This window comes from Mercenaria mercenaria, chromosome 10, assembly GCF_021730395.1.
Source record: "Mercenaria mercenaria strain notata chromosome 10, MADL_Memer_1, whole genome shotgun sequence".
Lineage (NCBI taxonomy): Eukaryota > Metazoa > Mollusca > Bivalvia > Venerida > Veneridae > Mercenaria > Mercenaria mercenaria.
In genome coordinates, this window is record NC_069370.1 from 14678076 (window position 1) to 14696097 (window position 18022).

General features: G+C 34.6%; 1 protein-coding gene across 1 annotated transcript; it reads left to right on the forward strand.

Moving 5' to 3' along the window:
• The first annotated feature begins 12274 nt into the window (after positions 1-12274).
• LOC128546310 (uncharacterized) lies at positions 12275-16382 on the forward strand. Its single transcript, XM_053516712.1, has 5 exons — positions 12275-12729; positions 13620-13748; positions 13993-14107; positions 14340-14450; positions 16090-16382. Exons 1-5 carry the CDS (start codon positions 12523-12525, stop codon positions 16224-16226), a joined length of 699 nt encoding a protein of 232 aa, XP_053372687.1. The 5' UTR covers positions 12275-12522; the 3' UTR covers positions 16227-16382.
• The last annotated feature ends 1640 nt before the right edge of the window (positions 16383-18022 follow it).

Genomic DNA, 18022 nt, shown 5'->3' on the forward strand with positions numbered 1-18022 from the left:
AACAAAACTCATTGTGACTTGACATTGCCAAAAAGGATATGATTATATTCATAAGAAGTCTGTCATTTTGAAATATTTTGATCTTAATGCCTTGTAAATATCATTATATTGTTTAACTTGATGGTGATTAATACACAAAAGTTATTAACTGAATAATGAAAATAGGCTAACTTTAAACACAAAAGAAAAATCACTGTTCATAATAGTTACACGTATAGCATAAAAGATGTCCGAGTCTGTCTGGTACTTTATCCGTTTTAAATAGTAGGTCTATCAGGATTGTAGGCCTAATTATGGCGTACCGTTAGGGTCGAAAATGCCGATTTAGCTTTAAGACAATTCGATTTAGTACGACCCAGGGTCGGACATATTCCAATAATTAGTATGACCCTGGTTGAGAATTAGCTTAAAGCTATTTCATTTAATACGACCCTGGGTCAGACAATTTCAATTTGTATGATACTAAATCGAATTAGTATGACCCTGAATTAAGACAAATCTATTTAGCTTTAAGACACTTCAAATTAGTTCGACCCTGGGTCGGACATATTCCAATTTGTATGACCCTGGGTCAGACATATTCCAATTAGCTTTAAGCTAATTCCGAAATAGTATGACCCTGAATTAAGATAAATCTATTTAGCTTTAAGACAATTCGAATTAGTACGACCCTGGGTCGGACATATTCTAATTAGTATGACCCTGGGTCAGACATATTCCAGTTAGTATGACCCTGGGTCAGACATATTCCAATTAGCTTTAAGACAATTCGGAATTAGAATGACCCTGAATTAAGATAAATCTATTTAGCTTTAAGACAATTCGAATTAGTACGACCCTGGGTCAGACATATTCCAGTTAGTATGACCCTGGTTCAGACATATTCCAATTAGCTTTAAGACAATTCGGAATTAGTATGACCCTGAATTAAGATAAATCTATTTAGCTTTAAGACAATTCGAATTAGTACGACCCTGGGTCGGACATATTCCAATTAGTATGACCCTGGGTCAGTCATATTCCAATTAGCTTTAAGACAATTCGGAATTAGTATGACTCTGAATTAAGATAAATCCATTTAGCTTTAAGACAATTCGAATTAGTACGACCCTGGGTCGACATATTCCAATTAGTATGAACCCTGGGTCGACATATCCAATTAACTTTAAGCTAATTCCCGAAATAGTATGACCCTCAATTACGGCAGCTATCTTTAGTACGACCCTGGGTCGGACATAGTTACAATTAGTAATGACCCTGGTCGGACATATTTACAATTAGTATGACCCTGGGTCGGACATATTCCGATATGTCTGACCCTGGGTCGTACTAAATATGAAATAGCTTTAAGCTAATTCCGAACCTGGGCCATACTAAATATGATATGTCCGACCCTGGATCGTACTAAATGAAAAAGCTCTAAGCTAATTCTCAACCAGGGTCATACTAATTGGAATATGTCCGACCCTGGGTCATACTAAATCGAATTGTCTTAAAGCTAAATCGGCATTTTCGACCCTAACGGTACGCCATACCTAATGATGTCTTTATTGTTATTGTTTTTTTAAAAATCTATTAAGATACATAGGCATATATACATAAAGTTAATAAATGTGATTAAATTACATTTTCAATGACTTTATATTGATAACAATACAGTTAAAAAGTTTGGTTAATTTTATGTAATACAATGAAAATGCATGTTTACTCTTGAGATACTCATGAGATATAAACACTTAGTTTGGTCCACAAACTATAACAATATATCCGGCATGGCTGTATTGGTTTATTACAAACAAGGGAAGAAATTTATATTCCATAGTTTTATTTTCCAAAGCGAAACATGTCACGGCCTCCGCGGAATCTTTGTGGGTCCTTAGTGGTTCTACACGACCTGAAATAGGGCCTATTTAATGTAATACGGTACCGTCAGAAAATATAAATTCTTTGTCTAATAAATATACTGCATGCAATCTAAGTTTACACACCCAATGGTCGGAATTCACGAAAATCACGTGTAGGTTACTAACCGAGTAGGAGGTGTTCATGTATTGAAAATGCCCGCGCTCGTGCGAATCGTGACACCGAGAGCGTTGAGCGCTCGAGGTGTTACCGCACGACCACTTCATGAACACCGATCCAAGAGGTAAGTAACCGACTTACACAGCGTTTTTATTAATTTATTTATCGATATGTCTTTCCTTCCACCAGTCAAAGAAAATGATTGTGGGAATTACTTTAACTTCAGCACGTAAAATGATATTTAAAAAGTGTATGAAAGTTCTGCTTAATACGCCAGTGTAAATGCATTTTTGTTACCCGATTATATGTTGCGAGTTTTTCTCTCTGTTTTACAGAAAACAAACAACGCAACAGCGCACCAGTGTGGTCTCTGTAACCGCTCTCCCTAACTTCAATATTTCACACTGTGAATATGTATCCGAAAATGGTATCGTCTGTTTATCTGTCCGCAAATTTGTTTCATTATTTTGTTTGATCTTTTTAATGCACAACTTCACACTTTGGTTGCGTGTTTATAAAAACATTTTCATGATAAACTTAGTTTCGGGCTGTGCATTTACGGTTTCGTCGTCGTCGTCGTCGTCGTCGTCGTCGTCGTCGTCTTCATCATAATCATCTAACAATTATAATTATAATGATTATCTTCTTCTTCTACTCCTCTCTACTTAGTCTGATTTCGAGTACCGAGCCGTGAATGTGTCTGAAGCTTATTGTAGATGAAAACATGACGATCGTAATTCAAATGTCAAAATATACAATATGTATAAAAACTTGACACAGATATTGACTATTGTCCTTAAGTATTGACCTGGCACTCATTAATCTTCGCCAATAGTTTCGGGGGTTACCGTTTTTTTTTTACGAAAAATAACCAATATAATTAGCCAATGGCACGGTGGCGTAGTGGTAGCTGTCTGAATGCCACGCACGTTACCACGAGTTCAAAATCACCTCAGACCATTTTTTAAAATTCAATGTTATGTTGTTATCGGGCTTACTTTTATTCTTACAATATCTACGTAACATATTTCACGAATTCTGATTGTTTTCTCTTGTAGCATTCATTTTCTGGAAACGCTGGTGACAAGTATTTGGCCTTATCTAAGATACTTTTAAAGATGTTTCATTCGACATTTTCCATAATTAACGGTTATTCTTTCCAGAATTAGACCATAAAGTTTGATAGATAAGAGTGGCAATATTTCTGCTTGTTAAGTTTGCCTATAAAATTTGGGGGGCGGGGGGGGGGGGGGGGGGAATGGTTCTACGCTGGAGTCGTACCCACAATACCAATTGGAAGCTAATGTTTTGTCCGCACAGCTATTTCTACATAATTTTATGATACTGTGAAAATCAGACAATAACATGATATTAAATAAACATTACAGTTTGAACTCATCTAACATTCTTTTCCCGCGTTCGGGAATGGTATGCTACTTGTGCACGTGCGCAGATATGGTAATGTAGGTATTCCTTTTGGTTACTAACCCGCAGAGAACAATAGAACAGTTGTGTAAGTTTTTGTACGTACTTGTAAATCCACCTGTTTGAAATACATGTATAATCAATGAAAGAAAGTAACTCTTCATTTTCATGGAAAAGATCGAACTGTGATTTTCAATGTTGCCAGTATGGAACAAATATACGTGTAAAAACACCAGCCGATTTTGTCTTGGAATATTGGGACGGACATAGTTTATTTACTTTACTAATGTTCTAGTAACCTTTGGCACTAATTTTAGAGGACCAGTCAGTTTTGTGACATTGGGATTTATACATATTATATTATAACATTACATTATAATAATCCTTAATTTCTTTGCATACAGTTATAGGCTGTGCAAAGTTGACAGTACAAAAATACAACACTCAACAGGCTGTCATTGGTTTATATATAGCGGCTGGTTTAGGACATTTTGTTATGTTGTGTTCGTTTGCTCGCGGTTTATCATTATGTTACATGTTTCTTTGTGTAGTCGTGGTGCACATACCAACGCACCATAATGAATTTTGAAAGTTTTGTATGTTGTTTTGGTGCGTACACCAACGCGACAAAACGGAACTGACAATGCGGCCTTAAGAAACACAGGACGCGACAGAAGGAAACATTTAATTTCGTGTTTAATAGAGAACTCGAAGAGATCGTCCAAAGTGCCTGCTCTGGAACTGAGTTTTATGCCTGACTATACTAAAGTAACCAGCATAGGAGCCATCTGGTCCAGTTTTAGGCATAACTATATTAAAGGAACCAGCACGGGAGCGATCTGGTCCAGTTTTAGGTCTGACTATACTAAAGGAAAGGAACCAGCACGGGAACCATCTGGTCCAGTCGCGTAATGGTGAGCAGGTTATTCAACGTTTATTTTTCACTTGGCATGGCCGCAGAGTTTTAAAATAAAGCGTGCCTTTATTTAAATTCCATTGTGGATGTACTTTTGACATTTAGGTAGAAAAACAGGATAGAAGGTTGTATTTGGTGAACTGAAAGTCAATTTTAGCATGAGTAAAACTACCAGGTCACAGCAGTGTAAATTTGATGTAATTTTACAGTAAGGAAATGTGACAAGAGAAATTTCTCTTAGATGATAATTGACCCCTATATTTTCCCATCATTTTATGCCAGTCTTATCATAATTCCATAAAATTAGGTAAGGAACAAATTTTGTTCACTGATCTCGGACCAACTATGTATAACTTTTTAAAAATTGCCAGTTTAATACAGAATATACGGGGAATATCATTTAGGCTATTGCTACCGCAGTGAAGAGAGAAAAAAAAGTCATCAAAATAATTTATTACATAAAAGTCCCTAAAGAGAGGTTTCCAGCTAGTTGGAAAAATGATAACACTCTTTTTAAAGATATTTTAGAAAGAAATAGGAGATCTGTGCCATAGATATTCTTACGGCTGAACACTATATCCGACTGCTCAGTTTAATTCATATAGAATCTTTTTACCTGATAAAGACTTTTTTCCGACATTTTCTAGCATATCTGATTTTCAGGGACTTAAATTCCCATAAAGAACTTTAAAGCTACTATATAGAAAAAGAAAAAGGAGTGCTAACTTTTATGTAAGAAAGAGGCAACTATTAGAGACATAAAATTCTTACGCCACAATTTCTACCTAGCATGATGCGATAGGAACAAAACTGCCGATTTCGGTAGACTGCTGAAACGCAGCATAATAAAAGAATGCTACTGAGAAACTGCACGAGGAAATAGAAAAAAAAAAAAATGAAGACTATTCATATTTTGACTACTATATACTGATAATGACTACATTCTAATGGATCACGGACTGACTACCTTCGGAATATTGTGGCAGGAGTCAGTTTCGTATTGTGGCCCGGGCACGTTTTCTGAATTAAATAGTTACATGTGTATTAAAGGCATTTATATTCAACTGGTTATTTTTGATGTTTATAGAACTATGGATTCCTACGAACGAGTAATTGTGGCGTAAAGTTAATTAATTCTTGAATAGATATTCCTAGCTTCATACAGAGGGTCGGGCCTAAAATCCTACCTGAGGTAATGGAAGTCAGGCGAGACGGAAATGGTCATCCATCTAGACTGAGCTATTTGATAAAAATGTCAACGTTTTATGACTCACTGTTCTTGACAGCATTATTTTCTTCTAGTCAAATGCTTCAGAAATGCACATATGTTTTGAGTAAGTTGTTTGCAAATAATACGTTACAGGTTGCAAAGTGTGTGCATTTAAGGATATTATTACCTCAAAATTTAGTGTCCCTAAAAAAATCGACAGGCCGAACATGTCACATTTGGATCCGGATATTTTGCATTCTGCAATAAAAAAAGTAACACTGGTAATTGTGCAATATATTGCGATGTAACGCAAAATTTATATAATATAAGGAACTGAACAAATAACATTATACACTGTTGCGTTTGACGCTTTTTTTTTTTTGTTTCGTTTAGTAACAATTAAAGTGAACCACGCCACGAGAAAACCGACACCATGGCTTTGCGACCAGCATGGATAAGACCAGCCTGTGCGTCTGCGCAGTGTGGGAAGGACCCATGCTGATCGCTTACGGTTTTTCTAACTGTAATAGTCTTTAAAAGCGAACAGCATGGATCCTGGCCAGACTGCGCCGATGCTTTGGCTGATCTGGATCCATGCTGGTCGCAAAGCCACTATGCTGGTTTTCTCAAGGCACGGCTCAAATATATTTCGCAAGTAAACGGCATTGTAATGTTTCGTCCTGCAGCAATTCTTAACATACGTCTTCTATATTTTTGAACTTTAGGTTGCCAACATCGTTGTGCTACAGAATAGGCTAAAACCCGCCCGTTTTGCTTATTAGGGAGATCGCAGATCTACTAGTCGCGGAGTATGAGTTAGGTCCCTGGGGCGGGCGTCTTTTCTCTGTGACGATTTGATAAAAGACATTGTGTCTACAATCATTCGTCCTTCACCGCTGATACATATGGAAAAGTTGTCAGTTATTTGCGGAGAACAAGTTTGCACTGGTACTGAATCCAGGAATACTGGTTAGGTTAAGCATTAAGTTAAATCTGCGCGTTTGATAAACCGGAAGCAATGGCGTAATATCATTTATCCGGAATCGTAGAATAAAGCATGGATTCGGCGTACGGATATGAAAGTAATTTTATGAATAAATGGAAATCTGTGAGTATTAAATATAATATTCAAACATCTGACACGTTTCATACTTCCGAAAACGAGCTCTTAATCTAGATCTAGAAATGTGCGGTTTGTTTTAATTATTAAAAAAATTATTTCAACACATAATAGGCCATAATAAAAATTATGTTTATTTACGACTGTGAGAAGTTTCATTAATATATACTTCGTAGAACACCTTCTATTCCCAGAATGGTTATAAAAGAGGTTTCCATAGACTTCCAGTATGAAAAATATGTTTGATGTCTAAATATTCAGATCAGTCTAGCAAAAAAAAGTGAATCACACGACCCCATACTGAGAAATTTTCCTCACTTATCAGGGGAAGGAAGTGTGCAAATACTGGTACGATTAAGTCAATTTCGCTATTAGCGTTTTCTCCCCTTGTGAGCAAAAGCAACAGCGCTTTGATATCTCTTATCTCAAACAGCGACCAAGTAACCAGATATCATCTCTTACAGGCTTGATTGTCTATACAATCAATGAATATAAATAAATAGCATTTTTTATTCAGAATGTGAATACTGTGACTGACGTATTTTTTAAACAAAAAAAAAAAGCAATTTTCTGTTCTTTGCACGGGACAATGGATACTTTTTGGCACCTAATACACAAGTGTTTCATTAGAAATTTATTCGTTGTACATTGTATTGATTTCTGATCTGAAATTTTAATCCAACGAAAGTATCTAAACTGTATTAGAGGAAAACATTTCAATACGATATAGCGTTATATTTTATGTTTTGTGATATAATTTATTATGAGAAATCAGATTAACTTGAATAATTGATGTATTCTTCAGACTGAATGTATAACAAGGATAGATTTATCAAGTTTACCAAATTTATTCAATAATTTCATTGCACATCTTTTAATAATATCATCGCTATTCAAACAAATCAAAGCATACATGTATATGATGTATGCATGAATGGCTATATTCTGTTGTAAATGTATGCAGCTATGATAAAACATAGAGTTATTCTGAAACTTGATAATATTAAATCAGGTACATTATATACAATATCAACACATCTGTTTATAATTATATCATCTCCAACACCATGCCCCTTATTTTATCTCTGCTTCATCTAAACACATCCTTATCAATAGGAACGCATCAGTGTAGCTTTGCGTAATAACTGTATCAGCTTATATTGTGTTTTCTAATTTTTGGGACAATTCCTAGCGAATTCAGTTTTGTTTTTAATTCTTCCGTGTTCATTTCACTGGCGAGTTTTCATTTTCTTTTTCAAATTTCTTATGTGCACTCTGAATGTAAAACTGAATTCTTCGTTTTTTGCTTGATGATCTACTTCGCTATATATAGAATTTTATCATGTCTTTAATATTGAATTGTGTACTTTGATGAGACTTTAATAAACAATCAAACCTATATACGTAAATATATTTGCAGTTTAACATAATATTTGCAGTTTAACATATTTGAGAATTATTTTCTTTCCTTGTTACTTGTTATTTTTAATAAATGGGTAAAACGTGAAAAAAAAATAAAACCTAAAATGTTGGCCCAAATGAACACAGGTGGTAATTATTAGGTGTCGATTCCTCCTTGATTATGAAAACACATGTGCATCTGTTCACTGTTAATTAATAATCTAATTAAGAGATAAACATCTTTTTGGCGTTTAACGGCACGCACTAGAAAACTGTTATCAAATTAATTCTTTAAACGGCATTTATAGTTTAGTACTACATAATAATATGATTAAAGCAATTTAGATTTCGGAAAAAAAGAACAATTTCAGGCAATTTCGAAATAACGATTTTGCTGCTATTTCACATATATCTTGTAAATTAATTCTAATTCACTGATACAATCCGCTACTTTGACGTAAATCACGCGTTTAAATTCAAAAGCTTATATTAAAACATCGGCACGTGTTACTATGTTATACCTTTCATTCATACATGCCGTGATTACGATGGCAACATACGTGTCACTTTAAAATTTAATTAACTCATTAGAATTTAAATTTTGCGTACACTGATTTAAGGCACATGACCATAAAATTTATATTGCTAATATCTTGTCAATACAATACGCTGTCCCGTGCCACGAAGATATACATGTATACAAGAAACAGGATGCTACTTAACCAAAATGACACTTTTAAAAATTTTGAATTCAAATTCAACTACTTTACTGAAACACCCAATCGTTATGTCAAAATAAGTCATAATAAATATTTTGTTTATTATTCTGGTTATTACTACAATGCAACAACAGAACTGCTTACACTTTTATTTTCGAATTGTTTAAAACATATCTCAGTATTTTCAAAGGAAAATGCCATGAAATAAAAATTTTTAAAAGAGCATTTGTCAGACGAAACACCCAAAAATCTTGCTAAACTCTTGTTATTTCCTATTCCGATACAGCTCTATCTTATCGTAAAACTTAGCACGTTTTTGTCAATATACAGAAAGCGTTGAAACTCTAGTTTTTAAAGGAATTTTGAAGCAAGAAAGAAATAACTTATTTTATAATAAAATATATATCTAGAATGTGCATGACGAGGACTTTCCAAATATATCCGGGATGGTATTTTAACTTTAACTTTTCCTTCTAAAATACTTAGTAAAAACAGGGTTATCGTGTAATTCTGCCAAATATGTATAGAGAGTATAATGAATTTGAGAGACGTTTTTCAAACGAATTTTGAAGCAACCAAATATTGACTTATTTTGAAGAAAAAAAATACCATCGTAAAGGTATTGAATTGTTTTTCAAGGAAATATCCGGGATGGTATAATAGAATTAATAGAAATATGTAATTTATGACATTTTCTATGGTAAATGTATCATTTTCCTATATAAATCAATGTAAGTATAGAAATAGGATTTATCAGTTGCGCTGTCTGATGGCTTATCAGAATATGTGCCGTAGATGTACTGATAAGATCGCCAAAGAGGAGAATTGTTCAACATGTACCTTTTTATTTGCTTTTTTTTCTGAGTATATCCTGAAGTTTCGACACTAACGCTTACTTAACGGTTATTTCTGATATACGTCTTAGCGTGGTTTGTTCACCTACTGAAGAATCAGGTTCTGGATGGAGAAAAAGTCATATGCCCCTTGGATTTGGATCTGAACTTTAAGAATTTTTGAGTTGAAATAGTACACCTCTTTTTTAAACTTTGCACATCCTGTACCTCTTCATTGTGTCTTTTATTGCACTTGCTTGGTTTTCGCTTTGTAACTTTAAGGATCTTTTTATATCTTGGCATGATGTATGCAGGACTTCAACCTAAAATATCAAAAAGGACATCAAAAGTATTTTTCAAATTATTATGTAATAATATCGTTTATTGATTTACAACGAAATTGATAAAATTAGAGCATTCAGTTGTTTGTCGCGCAGTACTCCCTACCAGGTTTCACTGAAACATGGCATGTTTTTTTTTATCAAAACATTTATATTAAAATATTAAAGGGCCGTATGACGATGTAAAATTTTAAAACCTAAACAGGAAGAAAAATGTACCACGAGTTGCGCAATAAACATTTTCCGTGAATTGGACACTATTTTCCAGAAAAAGTTTGCGTCCGAAATTGCTTGAAGTGCAAGTGTGCAACAAAAAAGAGCTTGAACAAGATTTATTTGGGTATAGCACTACCCCTGAAAACATGCAGAACCAAACTTTTATAGAGTTCTTCACAATGAGTTGTTTTGTCACGTTTAAGGGTCCCAAAACAGGCTAGTTTGATCATTAGAATGAAAAAATAGGCAAGAAACGACGCATTTCAAATATCAAAACATTGACATGACCGTTTTATAACTTCAATAACTTCGAGAATTCGATGTCTACGACGCTGAAACACAAAACCGAGTGTGACGTAGACATGGAACTAGTGCATGCACATACCCGTAGAGTTCAGAATACCATAGAAACACACTTACCTGATAAAAAAGCAAGCGAACACGCGAAGATGTCAGTAAATATCCGCCATTTTGTAAGTTTGCGACCATTTCGCTCACTTGAACCAAGTGTGCAACCACTTCACGTCCTGCCCCTTGTTAAATGTAATCCAACGCTTTCCCGTACTTTTCTCACAAATGAGTTTTTAGGGTTTTAGTGCGCGGATTACAAATAAAGTTTATTATGAAACCACTTGTACATGATTATATCTTTTCTTAATCTCTGCTCATTGTACTGCATACTGTTTATGCCACTAATAATTAATTTGTTCATAATACATTATTTTAATTCACGTCTTTCAATTCACTGTATATATTAGGATGATTTTTTTACATTATTATGTTAGAGGACCATATGTAGGACCATATGTTAGACTGGCTATAGCCAAATATGTTATCCTCTTTAAATAAAGTTGTTGTTGTTATTATTATTATTATTATTATTATTATTATTATTATATTGTAACCTGTGATAAAATATAATTTACATTGTAAATGGCAATGTTTTATAATACTATAATATGAATGCAACTTTGAATCACAAGACCTAAAGCTTGAAGTTTAAAATTCAGGGGCTTAGTTAGGCAGAAAAGGAATTGTAGGCCACTGTCCAAGGAGGATGTGTCATGCTTCTACAAAAAAGTGTAGACTAGTGTGATTTTCATTAATTATAAAAACAAATCAGTGCTTTTGCTGTATATAGTTACATTATGAACATAGTTGATATGCGACAAACATTTTTGATAGAAAAATGTATTTCATTGCATTTTATACATTAATAAAATTATGCAACATTGTGACTTTATATAGAAATAGAAAGCGAAGTCATCAAAACTGTGGACTTAAAGAGTCAGTGCTGTTGACATATACATGTGTAGTTAGTTATACTTTGTACATAATGTTAAAACTCTTAAGAAATAATGAGTATTTTAACAGAAACACTCTAGACTATTTATAAGTAAGCTTTAGAATCAAAGTGATTTTTTACATTTCAACAGGTTGACTGTAAACATTATGCAGTACTGTTCCTTTAAGATTTAAAACAATCCGGCTTTGATGTGTTCAAACGTTAAATCAGTTTGTTAACTGTGCCGTGGAGGATCTATATTACCTCTACGGCTGTGCAAACTTATAACAAAAAGTGACATGGTTAAGTAATTACAGTTATGTATTAAAGTATTACGTATGTTTCCCTTTTTCGCAGTTTCAGAGCTCAAAAATAATTGATTTAGTATCTGAGTTACACTTGAACCTATATGACAAGTTTTAAGTTACAAGTACTTTTCCGTATGTCTATTTCAAATTTTTTAGTTTACATTTTAAATGTATTTTAATTCACAAGATATCATAATAACTTTGATTTTTTAATGACTTCACTGATGCTTGAACAGAGTCGTTTCAAATTCATAAGCTATGGCATTTTATACTGTATGGTAACACAATTCCTTCTTACACATTGTCCAGATTTGACCACTGTGGTAATCTATAGCCCTACTGCACAGTAGCCCGCTGAATTAGTGTAAGGTACTAGAAGGGATTTCAAAGAAAATGATAAGATACCGCAAGTATACAATACGATACCTAAAGACGTTTACGATTATCCCTAATGACCCCGAAATCTAGGTTCCCAGCTGGATTCCAGTTCTACATGGATAAAGAAAGTCGTGTAGTATCAGCAGTCTTGGGAATAAGGATAAGGATTTCGTATTTATGGCAGTGTTTATTGTAATTAGTGCACAAACATTGGGATTACAAACACACATTTGATTGCAGAATCCAGAAAAAGAATCATCAAAACCGGCGTTTAAACACTTCAGTTTTGAATCAATTAATTTAAACGGATTGAAATATTGGTAAAAAAAAAAAAAAAAAAAAAAAACAATGTCTGAAATGCCAGGAAAAGTCAGAAAGAGACGAGGACCTTATGGGAAACGTTTATTAGGTTTAAGACAGTCGAACAATATAGGTTTAAGCCAGTTGAACAACACAGAAAAAAACAATGATGTGGATCGTGTAACGGTTTTAAAGAGACTTCGAAAAAAACTTGAAATGTCTAGGAAACTAGAAAAAGAGAACGAACTTGACCAGGTAAATATTTCTGAGAGAATTTGATTATTTTCTAACACGATGCAGTATTCGGACAGGTTCGTCAGACATCGGTAGTTAATCGGTAAGCTCCGATTTCTTTATGAAACTTGGCGTGTATTTGATTGGTAGACTAGCCACTAGACTGATAATAAATATATTTCTACATTTTCCCTTTTTTTGACGAATTCAATTTCATAGAGACAAAAGCCAGTCTATTTTAGAGATTTTCACAGAGGAATGATGTTGAATGATATTGGACATAGGATATAGACTGGCTCAGTTCACTTCGTTTAATCATAAAAATGTAAAAAGATATATCATGGTCTTGGAGCTAGTCTATTTGATTGGCTGCCGCTGATGTGGCCTTCTGCAATCAATGGTCGGGCGTTCTGCCGACGGAGCTCGATGCGTTCACGTCTAATTATTTGAGCCGCGCCATGAGAAAACCAACATAGTGGTTTTGCGACCAGCATGGATCCAGACCAGCCTGCGCATCCGCGCAGTCTGGTCAAGATCCATGCTGTTTGGTAACGGTTTCTCTAGTTGCAATAGGGTTTGAAAGCGAACAGCATGGATCCTGACCAGTCTGGATCCATGCTGATCGCAATGCCACCATGTTGGTTTTCTCATAGCGCGGCTCATTTACATAATGGTGGCGATATACTGCAAGTGTAAGCAACATACTCGCATATATTTTTGTAACGTAAAACAATTGAGCGACATCGTATCAATCTGAAGTATATATCATGTTTACTAATTTGTTGGCATCGTTACAGATAAAAGGGTAGTCGTGTAGCTTGCATTTTTACCTAACTTAAGTCTTTTCCTAATGATCGTAACTAGACCTACAATAAAACATAATATTTTAATATTTTTTACAAACGTCACAGAGGTCACCACAAGTTCATACAGCACTACCAAATCAAACACATACAGCACCCGTACACACCAGTCCTCTACGACGGTCTCCAAGGAAAATATTTAACATGGATGAACCACTCGTACCATCTCTTGACGAGGTAATATTTTCTTCTTAGTGCAACACAGTTTAATTAAATCCTGCTTATCTGAAGATTTATTTCTCATGTTTGTCTTTTTCTGTATTTAGACAGTTAACTACTTGGTATGTGGTAAAGAGAGTACATTAAATCGAACATGAATGGGATTGTCCTGTTACATTAATTACTCTTGACATTTCTCAGAATTTTATTTATGCATTGTCTAAGTTGTCTAACTTGACTTTTCTATGTTTTTTTTTTTCAGAATGTTCAGTTGATGAACAACATTACAGTTTCGAGGACAGTCCTCCGGAATGCTCATCAGGCTGCGCTCAAACACTATAAGCCAGCATTCACTCTGATGTCAAAGCTTTTGACAGGTAATGACAGTAAAAAAAAAAAGGCGTTGTCTATTTTTTTGTAAACAGTCTCATGCTTTTAATCATTAAAAGTAATTGTTAGGTTCTTGAAAGAAAATTCATACCCGTGTTAAAATCCTACTAGGGCAGAATTTTTTCGCTCACTAGTCACTTAAAAAAGTAACAATATCCGGCCTTAGATGATTTTATGTATACCTGTTCTTTTATTTTATAAAGTGGGTGTTGTCTTCAGGTCTCTTTACAACCCAGGAGTTGGCTAGCTCGAGAGGTCTGGGGATTGGATTTAAGAAACCAGGGGATGATAGACCAGCCTTAGATGAAAAAAGGATCGAGGCCTGTAAAGGTATGTCTCTGGTTTCAAAATATTTAACAAGAGTTGTCCGTAAGACAGCGCGCTCGACTTTTCTCAGTGCTTGACTCAAAATTAGAGCTTTGCCAGTAAAAACTTTATAAAACTTTAAACAAACATTCTAAGATAAAAAGGACCATAACTCTGACAACATTCAAATCAAAGTTATTGGGTTTGTTTCTCTAAGTTTCAAGTCAATAGCTTTGATAGTAACAGAGACATTTGACTTTATCAGAAATTTAAACAAAAAAAAAATCTAAGTCGAAAGGGAGCATAACTCAATCAAAATTCAAATCAGAGTTTGATAGTAAATAACTATTTTAAGTTTCAAGTCAATAGCTTTGATAGTTACAGAGATATTGACTTAATCAAAAATTCTTAGATAAAAAGGGGCATAACTCTGTCAAAATTCAAATCAGCGTTATGGGGATTGTTTTTCCTGGTGTAGACTTTGATAGTTAATAACTATTTTAAGTTTCAAGCCAATATATTTGATAGTAACAGAGATATTTGACTTTATCAAAAACTTTAACCAACGGCGACGCTGACGCCGACGCCTGGGCGAGTAGTGCAATAGCTCTACTTTTTCTTCGAAAAGTCAAGCTAAAAATGCAACCTCTCATGAACATCCACTATTGAAACAAACCCTGCTGATATTATTCATATATCACAGTATTCTCATGTCCTTTTTATACGCCTGTCTGAAAGATCGGACATATGGGAACGCCTTTGGCGGGCCGGTTGAGTCCACAAACGTTGTCCGGAGCATTTCTTCTTCATGCATGGAGAGATTTTGATGTAACTTGGCACAAATATCCACCGTCGTAAGGACGGAGTTTATCTGCAAAACCAGGTTCTTAGGTCGAAAATCAAGGTCACACTTAGAGGTCAAAAGTCAAATTCATGAATGACTTTGCCTGGAGCATTTCTTCTTCGTGCATGGAGGGATTTTGATGTAACTTGGCACAATTGTTCACCATCATGAGACAGAGTGTCATGTGTAAGAACCAGTTCCCTTAGTCTAAGGTCAAGGTCACACATAGTGTTCAGTCAAATATATAGGCATTGTAACTGAAAATACAAACTTCCAAGTATGAGCTATCTATTTAGATGTATGTGAAGTTAGCTGCATCAAAATACAAGGACTGAAAAAATATCATTTCCCGAAAAAGAGTTATTTGAGCTGAAAAAAAATGATCCTGGATGAAATATTTGGAAAAAATGGAGATAACTCCGCAAAGACTTTATGATAGGCTTAGGCGACTATTGACCTAGAACCTCATGCAAGCTACCCACTTTTTACCTTTAATCTGATGTTAATCTGTAACGTACAATAATTTCATTAAAAAATACGTAATTCATAATTTATAAACAAACAGGTTACCGGACGCCAAAATACCTTGTGGACAGGCTAAACGTATGTTACCGGGCCTTTCAATTACACCGTTTTGATGCCCTCTGTACCAGTTTATTTCAACAAACAAAAGTACTTTCATCATTGTGTATATAAAATCGGGAAAAATTGCTTTTAAGTCCGCATACTGAACACAGACTGCATATTACCGACAATTGGCCATTTTTTCAGGAAAGCACTACGTCGCATTTTTACAGTAACATAATATTGTTTTTTCAGAATATGTCTATGGCTGGATGATGGGCATGGGTCTGCCAGAACCTTTTGAAAGGGAACTGAACTCGGCAGTAACACAGCAGACTGCATATGCAAGAAAAAAACTTCAAAAACAACAACACTTTAAACAGTGGAACTAAATAACAAAAAGTTGAACTGAATAACAAATAGTGGAACTAAATAACAAAATAAATAACAAAAAGTGGACTTAAATATCAAAATTGATAACAGAAAATGAAACTAAATAGCAAAGAAGAAAATGTTATTGTGTCGAATACAAATAATATTGAAATCAGCTTTCATTGTTTCATTTAGTGTATACAAAGCTCTCTGGATACCTACATTTTTTCAAAAGAATCTGACCAGTCTAAACAATTTTTAGCTCACCTGACCATTGCTTTTTGGTTTCCTACCAAAATTGTTCAAATTATGCCCCTGGGGTGAAGAGACCCCACCCCGGGGGGTCTCAAGTTTTACATAGACAAATAGGATTTTTTTAAAAAAATCTTCTTGTCTGAACAATGCTGAGACCGCAAGAACTAGGCCTTTTGATATTTGGTAGGTAGCATTGCCTTGTGGTTCTCTATCAAGATTTTCAAATTATGCCCCTAGGGTGAAAAGAGTTCCTGCCCCGGGCGTCCCATGTTTACATAGACTTATATAGGAATTTTTTTTTAAAAATCTTCGTCTGAAACTACAAGGCCTAGGCTTTTGATTTTTGGTATGTTGCATTGCCTAGTGGTCCTTTACCAAGATTGTTCAAATTATGCCTCTGGGGTAAAAAGATGCCCTGCCCTGGGGTCCCAGGTTTACATAGACTTACATATGAATAAGCTTTTAAAAAATCTTATCGACTGAAAGTTCAAGGCCTAGGCTTTTGATATTCAGTTTGTAACATTGCCTATTGGCTCTCTAACCATGCTAACAAGATTGTTCAAATTATGCCCCTGGGGTGAAAAGAGGCACAACCCCATGGGTCACATAGATTTTTTATGAGTTATATCAGAAAAAATACTTCAAAAATTAACTGATCATATTTCCTAGACTGTTTAATTATAGTTACCATATGACCCCAAGTAACTGGGGGTAGTTTGACTGTAACCTTGACCCACTGACCTACTTTCTTGTTTTTTAAGATACAGCATTGAAATTTGGATGACATGTACAGTTTTGCACACCGTTCTTAAAACTGACTTTCAATGACCTTGAATATAACCTTCTGACCTACTTTCTTGTTTTTTAAGATACAGCTTTGAAATTCGGATGACATGTATAGTTTTGCATGCTAATCTTTAAACAGACTTTCAGTGACCATCAGTGTGACCTACTGAATTACTTTCTTGTTTTCTAAGCTACAGCAAAAGTATTTGGACCACTTGTAATATTTATTTTTACAGATTTCAAAAGTAATCTTGTATAATCTTCACCTTGACCCACTCTCCTAATTGTCTTGTTTTTAAAGCTTTAGCTAAGAAATTTTTTCAAGCAATTAACTCTACTCAGGTGAGCGATATAGAGCCATCATTATTGTCCTCTTCTTTCAGTGTCAACTCTAATTTGTTGTGACTATGTGACCATAATTGGTCAACTACTTCATTTAGGTGAGCTATTCTGATCACATTCTTCAAGGCAAATTTCTTATGCAAAGAAAACAAAAAAACATCTAGTCTGATTTTTTTCAGAATTCCATGTCAGAAAAAGTCAATGTGGCATCTATGTTTCGTTAGGGATTTTTGAAAAAAAATTCCATACGGATTTTATTCAAAAGTCCATATGGGTTTTACTGAAAAGTCCATGCCGAAATGGAATATATTCCATGTGAAATTATTCAGTATTCCTTTTATAGAAACAGAAAATCTTTTAAAAAGTCCATACGGAATTCAAATAAAACTCCATATGGAAAAAAGAAGGTCTGCATGGAATATCAGTCCAGGAC

Bases quoted from the DNA above. Each gene is read 5' to 3' on its own strand.
- LOC128546310 (XM_053516712.1), top strand. From the start codon at position 12,523: ATGTCTGAAATGCCAGGAAAAGTCAGAAAGAGACGAGGACCTTATGGG. The intron at 12,730-13,619 runs GTAAATATTTCT...CAAACGTCACAG, and splicing joins AAGAGAACGAACTTGACCAG to AGGTCACCACAAGTTCATAC. The intron at 14,108-14,339 runs GTAATGACAGTA...TGTTGTCTTCAG, and splicing joins GATGTCAAAGCTTTTGACAG to GTCTCTTTACAACCCAGGAG.